At 41.5% G+C, this 23,165-nt stretch overlaps 1 protein-coding gene across 5 annotated transcripts in view; it reads right to left on the bottom strand.

Moving 5' to 3' along the window:
* LOC120536903 overlaps window positions 1-23,165 on the bottom strand; it is a 405,177-nt gene that overhangs the window by 293,719 nt on the left and 88,293 nt on the right. For all 5 annotated transcript variants that reach the window (XM_039765454.1, XM_039765455.1, XM_039765456.1 and 2 more), the window contains exons 4-5: window positions 16,631-16,660; window positions 1,229-1,252 (exon numbers count right to left, since the gene is read on the bottom strand). In XM_039765454.1, the coding sequence (XP_039621388.1) occupies window positions 1,229-1,252; window positions 16,631-16,660 (54 nt within the window). The remainder of the gene's footprint in view (window positions 1-1,228; window positions 1,253-16,630; window positions 16,661-23,165) is intronic.

The following is a 23,165-nucleotide window of genomic DNA, read 5'->3' as shown; positions in this document are numbered from 1 at the left end:
GCTGTTCCTATGTAGTTTCCCTTTCTTTTATAGGTTCACATCCAGACACAGGCTTTATAAAATAAACTGAAATTAACTGCATATCATTTATAAATTTAAGGCACCTATTTGTAATCAACGTGTAACAATACAATGGTGCACAGAATGGCCAAGCTATTCCAAATACCACAGCTGCTTCAGTGTTGTTATTCTCAGTGCAGTGAGAGTATTTGAACCAGTTGTATCTGAGTGTGGAATCACAGTTCTACAGCAGCTGATCAGTAAGCTCTATGGTGGGTTGTGTCGAGAGCGCAGAGGATTATCAAGGTACAGCTTCCAGCCCTAGATGACATTTATAGCACACGCTGCCTAAGGACAGCCACCAACATCTGCATGGATTCCACTCAGCCATGCACACAGTACGTTTGAACTTCTCCTATCTGGCAAACGAGGCCCCTTTTGAAATGTAAATATCTATAGATTAACTATTAAATAAGACAGAAGTAAGAGTTGAGCACAAGACAACCAGGAGTGTTCTGGCAATGGAGAGGAGCAGCGATAAGTAGGAGTAAAGACCATTCATGTTGTGCTTCCTCTTTGACTCTTTATTTCATGAGGTTAAGTAAGGGTAAGTAGTATTGTTCCTTTAACATTTAAGTGTTCTGTCCTTCAACTACTGATTTGAGGTGTGTGTGCTTGTAGTCTTGCAGTTGTGTATAACATACAATAACCTACAGTGTTCTCTGGGGAACATATGCTCCTCTCAAATACAGTCTGGAATTACTATTAGAAATGTTGGCAAATTTTCTGTTAGTCATTAAACACTTGTAAAGATTGGTATTGCTGCATATTGTAATTTGTTGTAACTTTCGTAACTCTCTGCTCTTGTATTGTTAGCAAAGGTCTGTGTTTTATTTCGCTTGTTTGGTATTGTTTTATTTTCAAAAACAGCCCCGGCACATCTAAGTGCATCTAAAATAATTTAAGAATTAATTGTTGTTAATGGTAACTTTTAATGGAGTCAGCTTACCAGACCTAAGAAGGGCATTTTATTTGAACAGCAGATGCCTATTCTAAACCACATTTATTAAACAAAAGACTAATTCATGAAGTACATTCTAAATTAAAATAAAGTACTGTATAGTCAAATATTAATGCTGATAATATGAAAATAAGCAACAAAAGAACAAGCACAATGCCAATGTAATGGCATATATAGCAAAGACAGCATATGTTAAAGTGTACTCACCAGATCTCTCTCTTTCAATTCCTCCTATAATACGAAAAGAGAAGAAGATACAAAAGCGATCAATCACTAAATAAGAGACTAAACGCCTGTCATTTGAGTACTGAAAGAAGGAATAGTCACATATATATATATATATATATATATATATATATATATAGTCCAAAGGTGGTATGTCGTTATAAAAATAAAGTAATGTCAATCAAAGAAAAATACAAAATTAAAGAGACAAAGGCAGAAGGAACTGTTACCACTCATAACCTTGACAGACTGTTGAACTCTCTGTATAAGGTTTGCGTAGCTCACTCACTTGCCCCACTCCTGCACTCAAATTCAAATACATTTACCTAACAAGAATGACACTGCTTTTGTTAACTATGAGCAGTGACATTTCATTAATGCACAAGTCATCTGTGATGCCAAGATTAGGCTGTCAAAAGCTGTGGCTTGTTTGGCTGGATCAAGCCATGATTCATTTCTTTGGAGATAAAGTAGCATCGGCTACGTGCTGTGCATGATGACTGGTTTGTTGGTAAGGTAACTGGTTGAACTCTCAGTGTTTTATATGGTCTGTACTATTCATTTCCACAGCAATTATGTCATTACAAGTCCAGGTGATGGTGCCTACTGACTCAGACGCCAGCACCTTATGCCTTTCCCAGAACCCCAGAACACAGAACAGAGGTGCTAGAACTCCTCAATGAGGTAGGTGGCTGGATGCATCAAGGAGAAGGCTGCTGTACCTGCCAATGAAGGTCTGCATCGCTGAGATTACATAAATATGAATTTAATTAGCTAAGTGCATATATAATTGTTCCAGAGCAGCAACATGGCAGGGTTGTGAGTCACGTTTATATACACATTTACAGTGCATCCGGAAAGTATTCACAGCGCATCACTTTTTCCACATTTTATGTCACAGCCTTATTCCAAAATGGATTAAATTCATTTTTTTCCTGAGAATTCTACGCACAACACCTCATAATGACAACGTGAAAAAAGTTTACTTGAGGTTTTTGCAAATTTATTAAAAATAAAAAACTGAGAAATCACATGTACATAAGTATTCACAGCCTTTGCTCAATACTTTGTCGATGCACCTTTGGCAGCAATTACAGCCTCAAGTCTTTTTGAATATGATGCCACAAGCTTGGCACACCTATCCTTGGCCAGTTTTGCCCATTCCTCTTTGCAGCACCTCTCAAGCTCCATCAGGTTGGATGGGAAGCGTCGGTGCACAGCCATTTTAAGATCTCTCCAGAGATGTTCAATCGGATTCAAGTTTGGGCCACTCAAGGACATTCACAGAGTTGTCCTGAAGCCACTCCTTTGATATCTTGGCAGTGTGCTTAGGGTTGTTGTCCTGCTGAAAGATGAACCGTCGTCCCAGTCTGAGGTCAAGAGCGCTCTGGAGCAGGTTTTCATCCAGGATGTCTCTGTACATTGCTGCAGTCATCTTTCCCTTTATCCTGACTAGTCTCCCAGTTCCTGCCGCTGAAAAACATTCCCACAGCATGATGCTGCCACCACCATGCTTCACTGTAGGGATGGTATTGGCTTGGTGATGAGCGGTGCCTGGTTTCCTCCAAACGTGACGCCTGGCATTCACACCAAAGAGTTCAATCTTTGTCTCATCAGACCAGAGAATTTTGTTTCTCATGGTCTGAGAGCCCTTCAGGTGCCTTTTGGCAAACTCCAGGTGGGCTGCCATGTGCCTTTTACTAAGGAGTGGCTTCCGTCTGGCCACTCTACCATACAGGCCTGATTGGTGGATTGCTGCAGAGATGGTTGTCCTTCTGGAAGGTTCTCCTCTCTCCACAGAGGACATCTGAAGCTCTGACAGAGTGACCATTGGGTTCTTGGTCACCTCCCTGACTAAGGCCCTTCTCCCCCAATCGTTCAGTTTAGATGGCCGGCCAGCTCTAGGAAGAGTCCTGGTGGTTTCAAACTTCTTCCACTTACGGATTATGGAGGCCACTGTGCTCATTGGGACCTTCAAAGCAGCAGACATTTTTCTGTAACCTTCCCCAGATTTGTGCCTCGAGACAATCCTGTCTCTGAGGTCTACAGACAATTCCTTTGACTTCATGCTTGGTTTGTGCTCTGACATGAACTGTCAACTGTGGGACCTTCTATAGACAGGTGTGTGCCTTTCCAAATCATGTCCAATCAACTGAATTTACCACAGGTGGACTCCAATTAAGCTGCAGAAACATCTCAAGGATGATCAGGGGAAACAGGATGCACCTGAGCTCAATTTGGAGCTTCATGGCAAAGGCTGTGAATACTTATGTACATGTGCTTTCTCAGTTTTTTATTTTTAATAAATTGGCAAAAACCTCAAGTAAACTTTTCACATTGTCATTATGGGGTGTTGTGTGTAGAATTTTGAGGAAAAAAATGAACTTAATCCATTTTGGAATAAGGCTGTAATTTAACAAAATGTGGAAAAAGTGATGGCTGTGAATACTTTCCAGATGCACTGTACAAGATGATTGAAATGTATTAAAGTAATTTGTATAGAAATGTGAAATAGCATGTTTTATAAACCTGTAACATCCTAAGCCTATTTGGTGTAATAGCAACGGCAACAGACGACCACCTGAAATCCTGAAAAAGGAACAAAAAAAAAAAAAAAAAGACAGAATTACTTGATTCCAGGCATTAAGCAAAGTTTACAGTTTACTTTGAAACTTATAAGTAAATAGATAGATAGATAGATAGATAGATAGATAGATAGATAGATAGATAGATAGATAAAACCTCCTCTTTGTCATTCATTTACTGAGAGAAGAAGGAACAAACTCAGTCTAAATCTTTTAAACCAAGAGGATAATGTTGGCATATACTCTGTTTAGTAAATTAGACTGAAGGTCCTTACCAATATGCTATGGGTAATTACAGCAGCAACCAAAACATATTCATCTGGGGTAACCATGTGCAAAGGCAAGCTCTTACGGTCATTAGCTGTTTATTAATTGTCCTTTGTTTGAGTTTTTAAATTTTCAATGTGCATGAAATAAACTGGTCACATTTATAAATGGCAGTGGTCTTTAAAAAATCTTAGTCTAATATTTATAGTCTACACATCACTGAAATGGGACAGTTACAATTAACAGAGGTTATCTTCATAAAGCAGTTGTAGATGAGTCCTCAATTTTTCTTCTTTGGACCTTGCTGTAGTTTTTGGTATAATACATCATGGTTTGTTAATTATATGCTGTGTCTGGAAATGTAAGTAGATCAGGCTACAGATTGCTGCTAAAGTATGTTTTCAACCTCTAGTGTCACTCCACAAACTTTCTTATTACTCCTTCGCAGAGACCTGCTCAGATATCTTGCAGAGACTGGTGCTTTATAATGGAGGCAACAGGGCACGGAGCACCAACAGAAAATAAAAACCTAAAAACTTACTGAAAACATCCACTTTGAAGAAGTAGAAGTTATGATATAAGTTAACATGCGGTCTTTGTTTCTGACAACAAAAGGGAACTGGAAATAATCATTTTAGCATACATTCCTGGCACTATTTTCTCAAGGTAAGGATGTGTTTTCTATTTGCTTGTGTAATAGTAGTGACATCTCACATAAATATGTAAGTAAATCAACATGATAGAAAGCACATGGCAGGAAAATTTTACTATAATGTGGTCTTTCGAGAGGAAACTATGCTCCTGGGGGAGTGAAAGTTTATCCTGGAGGATAATAAGAGCTGATGGAACATGAACAAATCGTCTTAATTTAAAATGGCTGAATCTCAACCTACTGGTCTTTTTTTGTTTATAAATTACATGTTCAAAGTATTTAACAATGTGTGTGTAACGTGAAGACATACATCAATGTTTGATGACTTACTTGGCTGGTAAAACTAACATGCTCAGTAAGTTTTTAAGCTTTCTTTTTTCCAGTGATGCTCCATGCCCCATAATCTCCATCATACACCACCAGTGAGGCCAAGGTATTTTTTTAATGTATTGAAAATGCTGAACTTTAGAACATATTTTTGCATGGCAAATGCATATACAGGTGCTGGTCATAAAATTAGAATATCATGACAAAGTTGATTTATTTCAGTAATTCCATGATTCATTCATTACACACAGACTGAGGTATTTCAAATGTTTATTTTTTTTTAATTTTGATGATTATAACTGACAACTAATGAAAGTCCCAAATTTAGTATCTCGGAAAATTAGAATATTGCGAAAAGGTTCAATATTGAAGACACCTGGTGCCACACTCTAATCAGCTAATTAACTCAAAACACCTGCAAAAGCCTTTAAATGGTCTCTCAGTCTAGTTCTGTAGGCTACACAATCATGGGGAAGACTGCTGACTTGACAGTTGTCCAAAAGACGACCATTGACACCTTGCACAAGGAGGGCAAGACACATAAGGTCATTGCTAAAGAGGCTGGCTGTTCACAGAGCTCTGTGTCCAAGCACATTAATAGAGAGGTGAAGGGAAGGACAAGATGTGGTAGAAAAAAGTGTACAAGCAATAGGGATAACCGCACCCTGGAGAGGATTGTGAAACAAAACTGTGGGGGAGATTCACAAAGAGTGGACTGCAGCTGGAGTCAGTGCTTCAAGAACCACCAGGCACAGACGTATGCAAGACATGGGTTTCAGCTGTCGCATTCCTTGTGTCAAGCCACTCTTGAACAAGAGACGGCGTCAGAAGCGTCTCACCTGGGCTAAAGACAAAAAGGACTGGACTGTTGCTGAGTGGTCCAAAGTTATGTTCTCTGATGAAAGTAAATTTTGCATTTCCTTTGGAAATCAAGGTCCCAGAGTCTGGAGGAAGAGAGGAGAGGCACAGAATCCACGTTGCTTGAGGTCCAGTGTAAAGTTTCCACAGTCAGTGATGGTTTGGGGTGCCATGTCATCTGCTGGTGTTGGTCCATTGTGTTTTCTGAGGTCCAAGGTCAACACAGCCGTCTACCAGGAAGTTTTAGAGCACTTCATGCTTCCTGCTGCTGACGAACTTTATGGAGATGCAGATTTCATTTTCCAACAGGACCTGGCACCTGCACACAGTGCCAAAGCTACCAGTACCTGGTTTAAGGACCATGGTATCCCTGTTCTTGATTGGCCAGCAAACTCGCCTGAGCTTAACCCCATAGAAAATCTATGGGGTATTGTGAAGAGGAAGATGCAATACGCCAGACCCAACAATTCAGAAGAGCTGAAGGCCACTATCAGAGCAACATGGGCTTTCATAACACCTGAGCAGTGCCACAGACTGATCGACTCCATGCCACGCCACATTGCTGCAGTAATCCAGGCCAAAGGAGCCCCAACTAAATATTGAGTGCTGTACATGCTCATACTTTTCATGTTCATACCTTTCAGTTGGCCAACATTTCTAAAAATCCTTTTTTTGCATTGGTCTTAATTTATATTCTAATTTTCCGAGATTACTGAATTTGGGACTTTCATTAGTTGTCAGTTATAATCATCAAAATTAAAAGAAATAAACATCTGAAATACATCTGTCTGTGTGTAATGAATGAATCTAATATACAAGTTTCACTTTTTGAATGTAATTACTGAAATAAATCAACTTTGTCGTGATATTCTAATTTTATGACCAGCACCTGTATACGATGGTTCTGAAGAAATAACATGGACCTGAAAAATATCAAACTAATCATTTAACATAAATAAATTCTCTGTAATAGGGAGCATAAGCAAGAGAAGGCAATGAGGAATTAGATGAAGGAGAAAAACAATGAGTCTTTAAAAATATCTCTTGCTGTTATTATTTTAAGTTGTTAATTCCTGTTGCAGATAAAGCACATCACACAGTAGGCAATGAAGGCTCAGACAGTGAGACACAATCTTTTCACACAGTATCCATTACCTTGATTTGTGTGGAAAAAACCTTTTAGCAGAGGCAACCTAAAATATTTCTACAGAAATTTTCTTCAAAATAATCATTTTCATGACTTCTTTAAACACAATTTTCATGCTCTTGACAGGGCTAAAGCTGTCTTTGTTCAGGTCTGAACATGCACAGGATGAAAAAAATAAAAAATGTAAAGTTTACTGGGTCCTGTTGCTAATCTTAAGAGATGGACTGTTGTGTTGGCTGATTTGAAACAACTGCGGCTGCTGAAGTAATAATATTTTATTAAAACATAGGAGCCAAATTGTTTCAAAATTGACATGTAAAATGTTTCAAACTGTACTTGGTTAGAGAAGGATGAAATAAGAACATTATTAACAGTAAATATGTCAATAGGGTGAGTAAAAAGAGGGGTCTTCAGGCGAGGTTTGAAACCTATTTTCATAAATATACATAAGAACAGACAATTTAACAGTGTGTACTACCAATTAATATATAATTTAAGAGACATTTATTAAACATAATAACACTTTATGAAATGCACATTTAATAAAACAGTGTCTGAAAACATAAAGTTTGAAAACATGACAGCAAACTATGAAAAAACAAGACTGACACAAAGTGAAGTAGCTTTTTCAGTTCAATTCAGTCCCAATGACATGGAACAGGAATAAGAAAGATAATCAGTTAATCACTAAATAATCATGCAGATGGCATGACTTGTTGTTTGACTATTCACAAGTAACAAAATCTCTTATATGTACATAGAATACATGAGTCTTGAGACATGGAATGTATCTTGAATCTTCAAATGAGCTGGAAGCACCACAGTATACAAAATGGGACCAACTCTCCTACAAATAACATACGGGCCTAAATATCATGTAGCCAGGTTATAGGATGGAACCCTTTGGTGTATATCTAGTACAGCAAGATACACCTGCTGCCTAACCTGAAACTTTTCTGGTCTGTAAACTGTTTTACAGAAGCTTCTGATATCCTCAGGTTCACCCTGACCAGCTGCCACACTGAACTGAGCCTAGCGAGATACCGATGAAGAAAAAACGAAAGAATATAGCAATGGAGATTGTTCTGTTTGAAGCTGTACAAACACAGAAAAGGAGAGAATTTTGTAAAATGATAAAGTACATTTCTGACAAACTCTTCTATTGATAACATTTTATTCCAATTAGTTTGCTATAAATTTATTGTGCAGTACATTTTTCCACATCTATAGTCACATGCTTTTTTTTTTGAGTATTAGCTTCAAGTCAATCAAGAAATTCTGGTGGACCATAATATTTATTATTAGGAATCAGACTAGGAACTAAGGCTTGGTTTTGTGTGGATTTTATATCCTCACTAAGTTTATTGAGAGCAGCAATCATGGTTAATATAAGGAATTTATCAGAAGTAGAGTTTGGGTCCGTTTATATATTTTGTTCATCTAGATGATAAGTACATGATAGTGCATCTGTTTCCAACTCTTATATCCTTGAAAATAAGAAATAACAAAACAAACCAAGTAGCAAAAAAAGCAAACTGTCTTGTTTTGTATTTAGCCATTTGTCACTTTTGAAATATTTCTCATTTTTATGATCCATAAATATTATGAATAGCAAAGTGGCACCCTCGAGTCAATGTCACCTTTCATCAAAAGCTAATTTGATTGATATTAATTTTGAATACCTATATCATAATTTTACACAGTAATGGTTAACCTCTTAAAAAAATAAGCAAATAGATAAAGGAGTTTCAGTGTCACAAAACTTTTGCACTAGAATTGTATCCACCCATATACAGTTAGGTCCATAAATATTTGGACAGAGACAACTTTTTTCGAATTTTGGTTCTGTACATTACCACTGTCACACACGTGTGCATAGGACGCAGCTGAAGGGCTTAGAAAGGACTGATTTTACATCTGCCCGGGGGGGGCGGGGTACACTGACACTCTTTCTAAGTTCCCTAAAGGCCTTTCCCGGGAAATCCTACCAGGAGCCACCACCTCGAAGCGGGACACATCACTTCCGGCCCCGGCCCCGAGGACGACATCACTTCCAGTCCCGGCCCCGAGGACGACGTCACTTCCGCCCAACGTCCTATAAAGCCTCCCGCCTTTGCTGTGGGAGGCAGTTCTGTTTTGGACTCTATCGTGTAAACTAGACTACATGAATCAATTGCTTCTGCAGCCAGGAAACCGCATTAAACGGGTGGCTGCCCCAAACCTTGCCCTGCCTCGAGTCTCTTTTTGTTACAGTGGCGTAGCCGGCAGGATGATGTCCCTGAAGAACCCGGGACACGACCCTAGAAATAACCAGGTAGGAGAGTACCTGTGACAATGCGGGTTCTGGCTCCACGCTCCCATTGCTGTTTGGGAACCCTTGAATCCAACACCGTCGGTAATGTTACCGATTGAGCTAGTCAGTGAAGGCAATAATTGAGCATCTGAGCAAGGGGATGGTTAAAAGTGCAAAGTGCTTTTATTAAAAACAGTCAACAAAACAGTGTTCAATAAATAAAGTGCAGTGCTCCAAGTTCCTCCATAAATAAATAAACCATTAAAAGAAAACGTGGAGGTTAAAACAATAAGAAAAAAACAATCCTTTAAAAACGAGGTTAAAAATCTTCTTTAGGAAGCAGTCTTAAAACAACAAACAAGCTCGGTGCTTCTTTTAACATGTGACTCCCCTGCATCTCCCTGTCCAGGCTTTGCAACAGGGGAGCCACTCTCTCTATGCAGCTGCCCTCCTACAACACACACTCGAGACTGGAGACCTCCCGATCCCTGGCTCCGGTATGGCACTCATCCCAGTCTCGGAGACTTGATTTCCCCCAATGGCCAGGACGCACACATTGGGGATTCCAACCACCAAGCCTCCCGACTTCCGCTGCCTTTCCGCGGCCTCTCTGCGGCCAGTCGCCTTCCCTTGGTCACTCCCGCTACATAATCGCTCAGCGGGACCGACATCCAACTCAATCGCCTGGGTGTAGGCCCAACACCCCTGGCCCTCGCAGCTGCCCGTGAGCGCTCATTCGCTCGCCCGTCCGCTCGCTATTTGCGGCTCTCTCACTCTCTCACCGACCTGCTTCCTCTCCTACTCCCGGTAACCTCCGTCCTCTCTCCTTTCGTTTCTTTTCAATCTTTTTTCATTCTCTCAAAACCGACTCGCACTTCTTTTTTATAACGTGAGGGGCCATCACAGCTGTAGCATTAGCCACGGGAGCAAATACGAATGTGGGCAGTTCCTCACCTGTGCACTAGGTGAGAAATGCCCACATCGCCGACTGACCCGCGGCTTGCTACAACAACGCCCCCCTCACGAAGCCGCCTTGGGTGCGGTGATTATTTATTTAAAATGGCCTTTGCTCAACAAGCTGTGGACCCATAACACCACATACCGGGGCCGAGTTTCAGGGCGGGGAGTGCGCTGGGGGGTCAGGAAGGACCCGGTGCAGGCTCTGCTCCACGAGGGCAACCCTGGGCTGAAGCCCTATCTGGTGGAGAAGATGGAAGGGACCCACAGGCATGGGCTGGTTTCTGGGGTGGACACTAAAGGGGCTCATTATGCTCTCCTGGGCAGGAGAGCCGAGCCGCCCATCGGGACCAAGGTCCCTGATAAGGATGGGCTTTCCCCAGGCCAGCAGGTGACGGAAATACAAACCTGGTTGTTTAACCCAAATAAAGGGCTCTCAGAACAGGCTATGGCTCTCTGGCAGCAGGTGGGTCTGCGGCTACAGCCATTTGAGTTGACCCCACTCCAAATCGTGCAGCAGGTTGCCTGTTTCCTGCTGTTACAGCACCTACCCCAGAATTTTGCCCAGCCGGCCTGGGGCGATTTTCACTCCATGCAGGAGCTCCTACAGCTCCTAAAGACCCCGAGGCAGGCTTTGAAACCTGGGAGGGCAGAACAGCCCCTTGGTGGACTACACAGGAGATGTCTCACTGAGAAAGTCCCTGCCATGCACTCCAGAGCCTGTTCCGAAGTCGCCGGACCGCCTGGCCTGCGACCTGTCAGGGAACAAGGCGGACTGTAGGGGGCCGCGGCAGTGTTGTTTGGGTGCCTTTAGCAATCCCCTGGCAGACAACCATACGGGGGAGCTTCTCATTAACGGTCATTAAGTGACGGCCCTGTTTGACTAAGGCAGTAACGTGTCTGTCATTGCTCGCCGTTTTGTTCTACCGCAACAGTGGATTAAAAGAAAGACCAGCCTGAAATGTATACATGGAGACATCCGCATGTACAAAACCGCCCGGTGTTACGTGTGTCTCGGAGGAACCCTTCGAAAACTCACTATCGCGGTGCACCCAGATCCTCGGGCGGGACTGGTCTGATAGCAACAGCGGTAGACTAGAGAGCATTCCCGGAAAAGCTCTGGGCCTCGTTATAGGTGAGAAAGACTCATCTCAAGCTGCTTCCACGCCATGTAATCAGCCGACAGGGAGTGGGGCGGAAGGCCAAGAGAGCGACGCAGACACTCCCGGACCGTCGAGGGCTGCTACGTCATCTACCAGCGCCCCGGCAGAGAGGGAGGAGTCTCCGTCCCTTGAGGTCAGACCGTACCCGCTCTCTGAGTTGCACTTTCAGTTTAGAGCAACGCCAGCTTCTTTCAAGAGAGAACAATGGAATGACGACTCTCTGAAACACGCAAAGAATGCAGTGGTCCTCGTTAACGGCCAACGCACTCATCAGCCCATGCCACAGGGACCTCACTTCGTCATTGATAATGATTTGTTATATCGGGTGGCTGAGCATGAGGGGAAGGTCCGGAAGTTGTTGCTAGTCCCGCGAACCTACCGGCGGCAGGTCTGCGTGTTAGCACACTCCCACCTTCTTGGAGGCCATCTCGGCTCCGACAAGACACTGGAGCGAATCAAGCTCCGTTTTTTTTGGCCGGGGATTAATGAGGAGGTTCGCCGCTTTTGCATTTCCAGTCTGGAGTGTCAACTGCGGCAAATTCCCAGGAGGGACCGTGCTCCTCTTGTCCCCCTCCCCCTGATTGACGTTCCTTTTGACCGGATTGGGGTCGACATAGTAGGACCCCTAGAACCCTCAGCCCGAGGACATAAATATATACTCGTCCTCGTGGATTATGCGACCCGATGCCCGGAAGCCGTTCCTCGAAGCGGGACACATCACTTCCGGTCCCGGCCCCGAGGACGACATCACTTCCACCCAACGTCCTATAAAGCCTCCCGCCTTTGCTGTGGGAGGCAGTTCTGTTTTGGACTCTGTCGTGTAAACTTGACTACATGAATCAATTGCTTCTGCAGCCAGGAAACCGCATTAAACAGGTGGCTGCCCCAAACCTTGCCCTGCCTCGAGTCTCTTCTTGTTACCCCACAATGAATTTAAAATGAAAACGGAGTTCATTTTTTCAGTTAATTTTTTCTGTTGATTTGTTGTAAAACATGATTATTAGGTTCGTAATGTGTACAATTATAACATAGTTTGACGTTTAATAGGCTTTTTCTTAACACCTCCCATTATCTGACATTTTCGCTTATCCAACATTCTGCCGGCCTGTTTATGTCGAATAAGCGAGACTCTACTGTAATTGGAAACCTCCCACAAATCATTGTACTTGACGTAAACTTTCAGGTACTTATCAATTTAGAATAGATGTAACTTTAGAGTCAGAGATTATTACATAAACAAGCCAAACCATCTGGTTAAAAAATTTGAATATTTTCAATATATAAACCAGTACATTAATACCCAACACATCACAGAGGATGTTATTATTAAAGGCTTGAAATACCTTTGGTGCATTAGCCAAACCATAGGTAATTACTTTATGTTTGTAATTTCTGGTGGTAGCATTAAATGCAGTTTTCCATTAATCTCCCTTCCTGTTTCCGATTAAACGGCCTAGTGTAGAAAAAACTGTGGATTTTTTCACTTGACTGAATAAAGATGGTATTGGGGGAAATAATAATTATTTTTAACTGTACTTTGCTCCTGATAATCAGTACATGGCTGGACACCCGTATGTTTCTCTCAACAAAAAAAACCCAGCATCAATCAAGCTACTAAACAGAACAATTAACCCATTGTGGATATTTTCTTGAATATATTCCTCCATAGCCACACTCTCTGCCTCTGCCTCTGGACTATACATAAATAATAATAATAATAATAATAATAATAATAATAATAATAATAATAATAATAATAATAATACATTTTATTTATATGTAGGTGACTTTCTAAACACTCAAGGACACAGAACAATAGACAAAACACAGATTATAAACAAAAGTAAAATACAAAAGTTAAAATCAGACAGAGCCATTGTAATCAAAGAGAAACAGCAGTCTTAAACAAATGAGTTTTAAGTTTAGATTTGAAAAGTGAAAATGATTAAATATTTCTAAGCTCAGCTGGTAGTGAGTTCCAAAGCTAGTGGTAAGACGGACGAAGGGGACAGAAGGAGGAAGAGGATCTAAGGGTACGGGAGGGAATGGCAACATGGAGGAGGTCAGACAGATATGGAGGGGCGAGGTTGTGGAGAGCCTTAAAAGTTAGTAGGAGAATTTTGAATTGAATGCGGAACTGAACTGGAAGCCAATGAAGCTGCTGCAAAACGGGAGTGATATGGTGAACAGAGGGGGTTCTAGTAATGATGTGGGCAGCTGAATTCTGGACCAGTTGAAGGTTATAAGGAGATTTGCGTGAAAGACCAAAGAAAAGGGAATTGCAGTAATCCAAACAAGAAGTGACAAGGCAATGAACAAGGATAGCAGTGGTTTGGGGAGTGAGGAAGGGGCGAATACGATTCATGTTACGCAAGTGGAAATATGCAGACTGGGAGATGTTATTGATGTGGGACTGAAAAGTTTTGTCACTATTAAATTTAAGAAAATTTGAAGAAAACTAGGATTTGATTTCTGCTATGCAATAAGTAAGTGAGGAGGGTGGAAATGAAGCAGTAGGTCTGCTAGTGAGATAGACCTGGGTGTCATCAGCATAACAGTGGAAGCTAATGTTATATTTACTAAAGATATTACCAAGGGGAAGGAGGTAAATAATAAAAAGGAGGGGTTTGTCAGATAAAATATGAATTGCAAAGTAATAAGTGTGATTTGGGTAAAGTTTCAAAGATATCTCTTAGTTAAAGACTTCTACAAATATCTTGTTATTCTGCAGGTGTAGTTTGTGGCACCTTACAAAAAACTTCACTTTAACAATATGCATTCCATCTAATGTACTTTTCTTGCCAGTAACTTATGAGACTGTGAGATTGCAACAACAAGATGCCTAGAATTCATTTTGGAACTGCAGACTGTAAAGCAAAAGAGGTCATTTTTTCCTAAAGTAATTCTCCAGTACATCACTTGTGACTTTTAAATTTCATTTTGGGTTCCTCCCCAGGCTAAGGTTCTAATATAGTGTTTATGTCTTTTGTGTCTGTTTCTAATTTGTTTATAATGTTCATGTTGTTGGTCATTTAGTTTCTATTTATCTATTGTCATGCACATGCACATGGGGGGCAGCTTAGGGGCTCTGGTGATAGTAATAACCCACTGAACCAGGGACTGGTCCTATGGTCAAATACCTTCTCTCTTCCTAGCTCAGTATAAATCCTCAAACTGATGGTTTAGTACAGCAGTTCAACCAAACACTCAAGCAAATGCTACAGAAGTTGATCAGCGAGGATAGAAGGAACTGAGTCCATTTACTTCCACTTATTTTATTTGCATATCAGGAAGTCTTCTAAGCCTCTAGGGGCTTCTCCCCCTTTAAATTGCTATATGGGTGACAACCTCAGGGACTGTTGGACATCTTAAATAAAGACTAGGAGGAAAAGATCCTCCAAGCCACTAATAATTTGGAATATATTATGCAGTTACTGAAGAGATTTGATAAAATTAGACCAATATTAAAAGAGAACATGGTGCAGGTGCAATCAGTTCAGGCCCACTGATTCAACTGTGGCACAAGCCTGTGAGTTTCAGCCTGGAGAACATGTCATGCCGTTCATTCTCACCTTGCATTTAAAACTTTTGCCACATTGGCAAGGCACTTTCAAAATGAAGGAGAGAAAAGGGCTGATCGATTATTTGGTGAAACAGCCAAATAGCTGTCTGGCTGAACAGGTGTATCGTTTAAACATACATGATGAAGCCATGGATGGCAAGAGAACCCGACCACTACTCTACTTAGCTCTGTTCTTTCTTTTCTCAGTAAATATCCCTTCATTTCGGCCCAAATTTGACAGACAAGCAACAAAAACTGCATCCACTGAACAGGATCATCTCCAGACAGAGGAGCAGCTTCAGCGACAGACTGCTGTCACCGTCCTGCTCCACTGACAGACTGAGGAGACCCCACACTATGCGACTCTTCAATTCCACCCTTTGTAAACGTTAACATTACACAAATTTATTGTCTGTTTTACCCGCATTTTTATCACTCTTTAATGCAATTTAATTGAATTTAATTTAATATTGTTTAATATTTATCAGTATGCTGTTGCAGTATGTGAATTTCCCCATGGGATTAATAAAGTATCTATCTAATCTAATCTAATCTAAACACAGCTTGAACCAGCTATCTTGTCCATCCTTGATGTGGTGAATGAATGACTTGCTTAGAATTCACTGATTGTATATTACTGCGTCATAATGGAGCCTGGGCTTATTGTTTGAGAAGACTCCTGGAGGCGAAACGTTCAGAAGTGGAGCTTGAAATAAAGTGAATGCTAGATCTACAGCATGTGTTTTTGAGAAAAGATTTAATCCCTGGTCCCGCCCCATTATGCCGATACTGTAGCTCAATGGAAGTTCGCATTTTTGCAATGACTTCCATCAGCTTAATAAAGTCTCTCACTTTGATGCTTATTCAATGACACGAGTGGACAAACTCCTTGATTGGCTCAGTAAAGCTTAGTATCAGACCACCCTATACTTCACAAAAGGGTATTGGCAACTTTCTTTAATTGGCTCTGCCAAGGAAAAGACCACACTTACCACCTTTAGTGGACACTGGCAGTTTTATGTCCTCCCAATTGGTTTACATGGGCACCAGTAACCTTCCAGTGTCTACTGGACAGAATACTACAGCCCCACAATGCCTATAGTGCTGCCTATTAGGATGACATTGTCATCTATTCTGACACATGGAAGAAGCAAATACAACATATTCAAGCTAGGCTCCTGACACTAAGTAATGCCGGGCTAGAGATAAACTTCAAGTAGTGCTTCTTCGTATTTTATTTTACCTGTTTGATATTACTTTATTTCCACCAAAACCCTGGCACATCTTGGTGCTTCTAAAATAATTTAAGATGTAACTTTTGTGAACAGCAACTTTAAATGATGTCAGCTGACCAGTCTTAAGAAAAGCATTTTATTTTAAAAGTAAATGTATATTCTAAACCACATTAATTAAAGACAATACTAATTTGTGAACTTCACAATTTCAAATCAAAATACAGTACTTTACATTCAAATATTAAGGTTTATAATATGACAATAAATAATATAAGAACATGCATAGTGCCAAAGGTATGGGAGATATGACAAAGAGAAATGTTGTAAAGTATACTCACCCGTTCTGCCATTGCCAGCAAGTTCTGCAACTTTGTGAAAAAAGAACGAAAAGAAAAATCAGTCACTCATTAAATAAGAAACTAAACACCTGCCATCTGAGTAGTAGTGAAAAAAAAGAATTGTTTTAATATACATAAACAGAGAGAGAATGAGAGAGTGCAAAACATTACTTGAAACAAAACAGCGACTGAAAACTCTGAAAATATGAGAATAAATTATGAGAAAGCAAGCACTGATACAAAGTTGTAGTAGCTATTTCAATGAATGTATACTGAAATCAAAATCCCTTTGACGAATCTTGGAATTCAAAGAACAGGACAAACAAAGATAATCAGTTAATCACTACATAATCAGGCAGATTACATGACTTGTTTGACTATTCAGAAGTAACAAAAAACATTTATATGAACATGCATGAGTAGGTAGGTACTTTATTAATCCCAAAGGGGAAATTCACATACTCCAGCAGCAGCATACTAAAAACAATATTAATTAAATAGTAATAAAAATGCAGGTAAAACAGACAATATCATTGTATAATGTTAACATTTACTCCCCGGTGGAATTGAAGAGTCGCATAGTGTGGGGTCTCATCAGTCTGTCAGTGGAGCAGGACGGTGACAGCAGTCTGTCTGTCACTGAAGCTGCTCCTCTGTCTGCAGATGATCCTGTTCAGTGGATGCAGTGGATTCTCCATGATTGACAGGAGCCTGCTCAGTGCCCATCGCTCTGCTACGGATGTCAAACTGTCCAGCTCCGTGCCTACAATAGAGGCTGTCTTCCTCACCAGTTTGTCCAGGAATGAGGCGTCCTTCTTCTTTATGCTGCCTCCCCAGCACACCACCGCGTAGAAGTGGGCGTTCACTACAACCGTCTGATAGAACATCTGCAGCATCTTATTGCAGATGTTGAAGGACACCAGCCTTCTAAGGAAGCATATTCAGCTCTGACCTATCTTACACAGAGCATGAGTATTGGCAGTCCAGTCCAATTTATCATCCAGCTGCACTCCCAAGTATTTATAGGTCTGTACCCTCTGCACATAGTCACATCTGATGATCACGGGGTCCATGAGGGGCCTGGGCCTCCTAAAATCCACCACCAGCTCCTTGGTTTTGCTGGTGTTCAGTTGTAGGTGGTTTGAGTCGCACCTTGATTAGGTTCCTATACTCCTCCTCCTGTCCACTCCTGATGCAGCCCACGATAGCAGTGTCTTCAGCGAACTTTTGCACGTGGCAGTACTCCGAGTTGTATTGGAAGTCCAATGTATATAGGCTGAACAGGACCGGAGAAAGTACAGTCCCTTGTGGTGCTCCTGTGCTGCCGACCACAATGTCAGACCTGCAGTTCCCGAGATGCACATACTGAGGTCTGTCTGTAAGATAGTCCACAATCCATGCCACCAGGTATAAATCTACTCCCATCTCTGTCAACTTGTCCCTAAGGAGCAGAGGTTGGATGGTGTTGAAGGCACTTGAGAAGTCCAGAAACATAATTCTTACAGCACCACTGCCTCTGTCCAAGTGGGAGAGGGATCGGTGTAGCATGTAGAAGATGGAATCCTCCGCTCCCACATTTTCCTGGTATGCAAACTGCAGAGGGTTGAGGGCGTGGCGGACCTGTGGCCTCAGGTGGTGAAGCACCAGCCACTCCATGGTCTTCACCAAATATGACATCAGAACGACAAGCCGAAAGTCATTCAGCTCACTAGGACGTGATACCTTTGAGACTGGGGTGATGCAAGATGTTTTCCAAAGCCTCTCCCCTGTTCTAGGCTCAGGTTGAAGATGCGCCGTAGAGGACTCCCCAGCTCCAACACACAAGCCTTCAGCAGTCATGGCGATACTCCATCTGGACCCACTGCTCTGCTGGCACAACGTCTCCTCAGCTCTCTGCTTACCTGGGCTGCTGTAATTGTGTGTGGGGGGAAACTCTCTCCTATGCTGATATCAGCAGAAGGATGGGTGGAGGGTGCAGTACTCTGAGGTGAGAGTGGGTTAGGGCGGTCAAACCTGTTAAAGAAGTTGTTCCTCTTGTTTGCTCTCTCTACGTCTCTTTCGATGGTGGCACCCCGCTTCGAGCTGCAGCCGGTGATGGTCTTCATCATATCCCACACTTCCTTCATGCTGTTTTTCTGCAACTTCTGCTCCAGCTTTCTCCTGTACTGCTCCTTCGCCACCCTGAGCTGGACTCGGAGTTCCTTCTGCATGTGCTTGAGCTCATGCTGATCACTGCATTTAAAAGCCCTTTTATTTTATGGTCAACATCCTCCTCAATGTTCTCACTATGTGACCCCTGCAGAATATCCAAGTCCGTACTTCCAAAGCAGTCTCTCAGAGCCTGCTCTGCCTCAGGGGACCACTTCCTGAATGAGTGTGTGGCTGTAGGTAGTTCCCTCACTCTTGGTTTGTAGTGAGGCTGAAGCAGAATCAGGTTATGATCTGCTTTCCCAAGTACAAGCAGCGGGGTGGCGCTGTATGTGTCTTTAACGTTTGCATACAGTAGGTCAATAGTCCTATTTCCCCGGGTGTTGCAATCCACATACTGGGAGAAGGCAGGTAATGTTTTGTCCAGCGTCACATGGTTAAAGTCTCCAGCGATTAGCACAAGCGCCTCGGGGTGCTGCATCTGTAGTTTAGCAACAGTGGAATGGATGATGTCACCCGCTATCTCCACATCCGCCCGAGGAGGGATGTAAACAATAACAACAATAACGTGTCCAAACTCTCTGAGTAAGTAATAGGGATGCAGACTTACGGCCAACAGTTCAATGTCCCTGCAAAAAGTGGAGATTTTGACGTTTACATGTCCAGAGTTGCACCACCTTGTGTTCACATAGAGAGCGAGTCTTCCTCCTTTCTGCTTCCCACAAGTATTTGTGTCTCTGTCCGCTCTAACTGTGCTAAACCCGGGTAGTTCCATGTTAGCATCTGGGATGTGAATTGTTAGTCACGTTTCACAAAAACACAACAAACTGCATTCTCTGTAGGTCCTGACATTTTTCACCAGCGCAGCCAGTTTGTCGATCTTATTTGGCAGTGAGTTCACATTTCCCAGGATCACAGAAGGGACTGAAGGCTTGCAACGCCACTTCCTCGCTAGTCGCTTAGCTTTTTGCTTAGTACCGGCTCTGCTGCCACGATATCGTCTTCTTAATTTTTCAGGTAAATAGGGAACCACACCGGCACAAGCCTTTGTTCTCAGCGCTTGAAGTTGACTACCTGAATAGACGAGTCTCGGAGTGTATAAATCCATGTCCAAGTAGTAAAAAGTGTCCAGGGAACGAATCCACATAAAAGAAAGTGGTAAGAGTGATCAGAGAGATAGAGAAAAAGGTAGAAAGATAAAGTCGTACACGGAGCTGCTGGAAAGGCTGCCACTTGCAGCGGCGCCTGAGTCAAATTTCTGTACCTGGAATATTCAAATGAGTTGGAAGCACCACAGTATACAAAATGGGAAAAACTCTCCCATAAATAACAAACAGACAACTTTAGCGAATGATAAAAACATTGAGGGCAAATTCTTTCATAGATAACACTTAGTTTGTTATGAATTTATTATGTAATAAAAACATTCTCCAGATGTATTGTCACATGCTTATTTTGACCATTAGTAAAGTTATGCTACAGTCTATTCACAGAAAAAAATCAAAAAATAAGAATAAGGTAGGGCAATCTGTCCAACATATTTGACCCTGAGAATCTATAGAAATGGACCACTCCTTTAACAAAAAAGTTTACCTAGCCACGAGGTCGGACAAGCCAGTGTGGTCTTAGTGCTGGTCCCATGCCCGGTAAATTGGGGTGGGTTATGTCAGGAAGAACATCTGGCATAAAACCTGTGTCAAATAATAAATAATAAATAATAATAATAATAATAAATAATTCTCATGTGGATGAGAAATTGAATGTCCATACTAGATTGGTTGAGGCCCGGGTTACATGTGGCTGCCACTAATGCTGCTGTCCAGCAGGGTATAGATGGAAACTAGGCTACTACTGGGCAAAGAAGGAGAAGGAGAACTAGAGGCGAAAAGTGAGTTCAAAGGCAATGGAACAGCAGGAAGGGAAAGAGTGTGGAGTTCAGAGTCTGAACTTTGAATGTTGGCACTTGGACTGGAAAAGGGAGAAAGCTGGCTGACATGATTGAGCTGAGAAAGGTAGATGTACTGTGTCAGAGGCATCGGAGGTGGATGTAAACTGTTCTATACCATAGTGTGAAAAGGAAGAGAAATAGGGTAGAAGTAATTGTGAAGGAAGAATATGTTATTAGTGTTTTGGAAGTGAAGAGAATGTCTGACAGAATGATGAGCATAGAGTTGGAAATTGAAGGGGTAATACTAAATGTCATCGACACATATGCCGTGCAAGTCAATGGAGGAGAAAGATTTCTGGAGTAAGTTAGATGGAATGGTGGAGGTTATACCCAAAGAAGAAATAGGGGTGATTGGAGAAAACCTTAATGGGCATATTGGCAAAAAGAACAGTAGTGATGAGGAAGTGATGGGCAGGTATGGTGTTAAGGAGAGAAATGTTGAAAGGCAGATGGTAGCTGACTTTGCAAAAAGGATGAAAATGACAGAGGTGAATACACATTATAAGAAGAAGGAGGGACACAGGGTGACTTATAAGAGTGCACACAGGTGAACTATGTTCTATGTAGGAGATGCAATATGAAAGAAATTAGAGACTATAACATGGTAGCAGGGTATAACCAATGGTGTAGCTAGTGGTGGGCAGAGGGGGTTTCTACCCCAGGCGTCACATTTTTGGGGTCGGCATTACTGGCCAAAAGGCTCTCTACAATTCGTGTGTAAGCAGCAGGGCTCGGAAAAATATCACTCATGAATGAAAAAAGTAAAATTCTCTGATTTTTATCCACAAATGCTTCAAAAATAATTTTCAAACGGTTCTTCTGTGACGGCATCAGACAAAGCAGTTGAAATTTATGAGGCAATAACAAAAATAAAAATAAACGTTACACCGATAATAATTTCAAGGAAGATAAACAACTCATTTACAATTTATAATTTCGTCTCATTATCAATCCAAATGCGTTCTTTCTCTGCGCAGAAAACATCTCCACCTATCACTTGTACACTACACTGGTTCTGGTGTTCGCAGTGCAATTATATTAAACTAATAATTAGAACATGGCTTATCAGTGCGTCTATGCTATATTTTTGTCTAGTTGATGTTTATAAATAATTATATGTGAAAAATTATTGCTGTTTTTCTATATATAAATAAATCTATGCAAAATGTATCTTAATTTTCTGTATACGTCATTTTAATTTTATATTTAAATAGGTTAAGACATTCAGATATGTTGGAGGGCAGCAAATTGAAGCACCGCCCCGAGCGGCACAAACTCTAACTATGCCACTGAGTATAGCGCACCTAGACAGCATCAATTTTTGGTAAGCAAGATGATATTCGAGGTGAAAAAGAGGAGGAGAGTGAGAGTGGAACCAAGGATCAGGTGGTGGTAGCTGAAAGAGGAATACTATTGTGTGAAGTTCAGAGAGGAAGTAAAAGAGGTGTTGGGTGGTGCTGAAGACAGGATAGATGATTGGAACACTGCACCTGAAGTGGTAAGAGAGACAAATACTGTAGAAACATGCTTGGTGTGATATCTGGACAGATGAAGGAAGACAAAGAGATTTGGTGGTGGAATTAGGAAGTACAGGCGAGAATACAGAGGAACAGTTTAGCGAAAAAGAATTGGGATACCAGAAAGATGATGAAAGCAGACAGGTATGCAAAGTGATGAGTAGCAAGGTGAAGAGAGAGGTGGCAAAGGCTAAGGAAAAAGCGCATGTTGAGCTATATGAGAAGCTGGACATAAAGAAAGGAGAAAATCTCTTGTACCGATTGCCCAGGCAGAGGAACAGAATGATGTGCTGCAGGTCAGAGTGATAAAGGATGCAGATGGAAATTTGCTGACAAGTGTGGAGGCTGTGTTGAAAAGGTGGAAGGAGTATTTTGAAGAACTTATGAATATAGAAAATGACAGAGTGTAAGCTGAGTGAAGTAGAGAGAGTAAATCACAAAGTACTGGGGATCATGAGAGAAGCTATAAAGAGGTTGTAAAGTGAAAAAGAAGTTGGCCTGGATGATATACCAGTGGAGGTATGGCGATATTTATGTGAGATGGCAGTAGAATTTCTAAGTTGATTGTTTAACGCCTGAGGAGTGGAGAAGAAGTATATTAGTTTCAATTTTCAAAAAGAGGGAGATGTTAAGAGCTGCAGTAACTACTTGGGTATAAAGTTGATCAGCCACACCATGAAAATATGGGAAAGAGTGACGGACGCTAGGCTGAGAGGAGAGGTGGTGATCTGAGAGCAGCAATATGGTTTCATTTCAGGAAAGAGTTCTACAAATGCAATGTTTGCTTGAAGAGTGTTATCAATGTCAATGTCAATTTATTTATAGAGCACATTTAAAACAACATCAGTAATGCTATAGCCAAACTACTTTACAATAAAACATACAACAAACATAAATAAAATAAATAGAAATAAAATACAAA

This window comes from Polypterus senegalus, chromosome 10, assembly GCF_016835505.1.
Source record: "Polypterus senegalus isolate Bchr_013 chromosome 10, ASM1683550v1, whole genome shotgun sequence".
Lineage (NCBI taxonomy): Eukaryota > Metazoa > Chordata > Cladistia > Polypteriformes > Polypteridae > Polypterus > Polypterus senegalus.
Note: the sequence above shows the minus strand (reverse complement) of the source record. Positions and strands in the feature narration are given on the sequence as shown.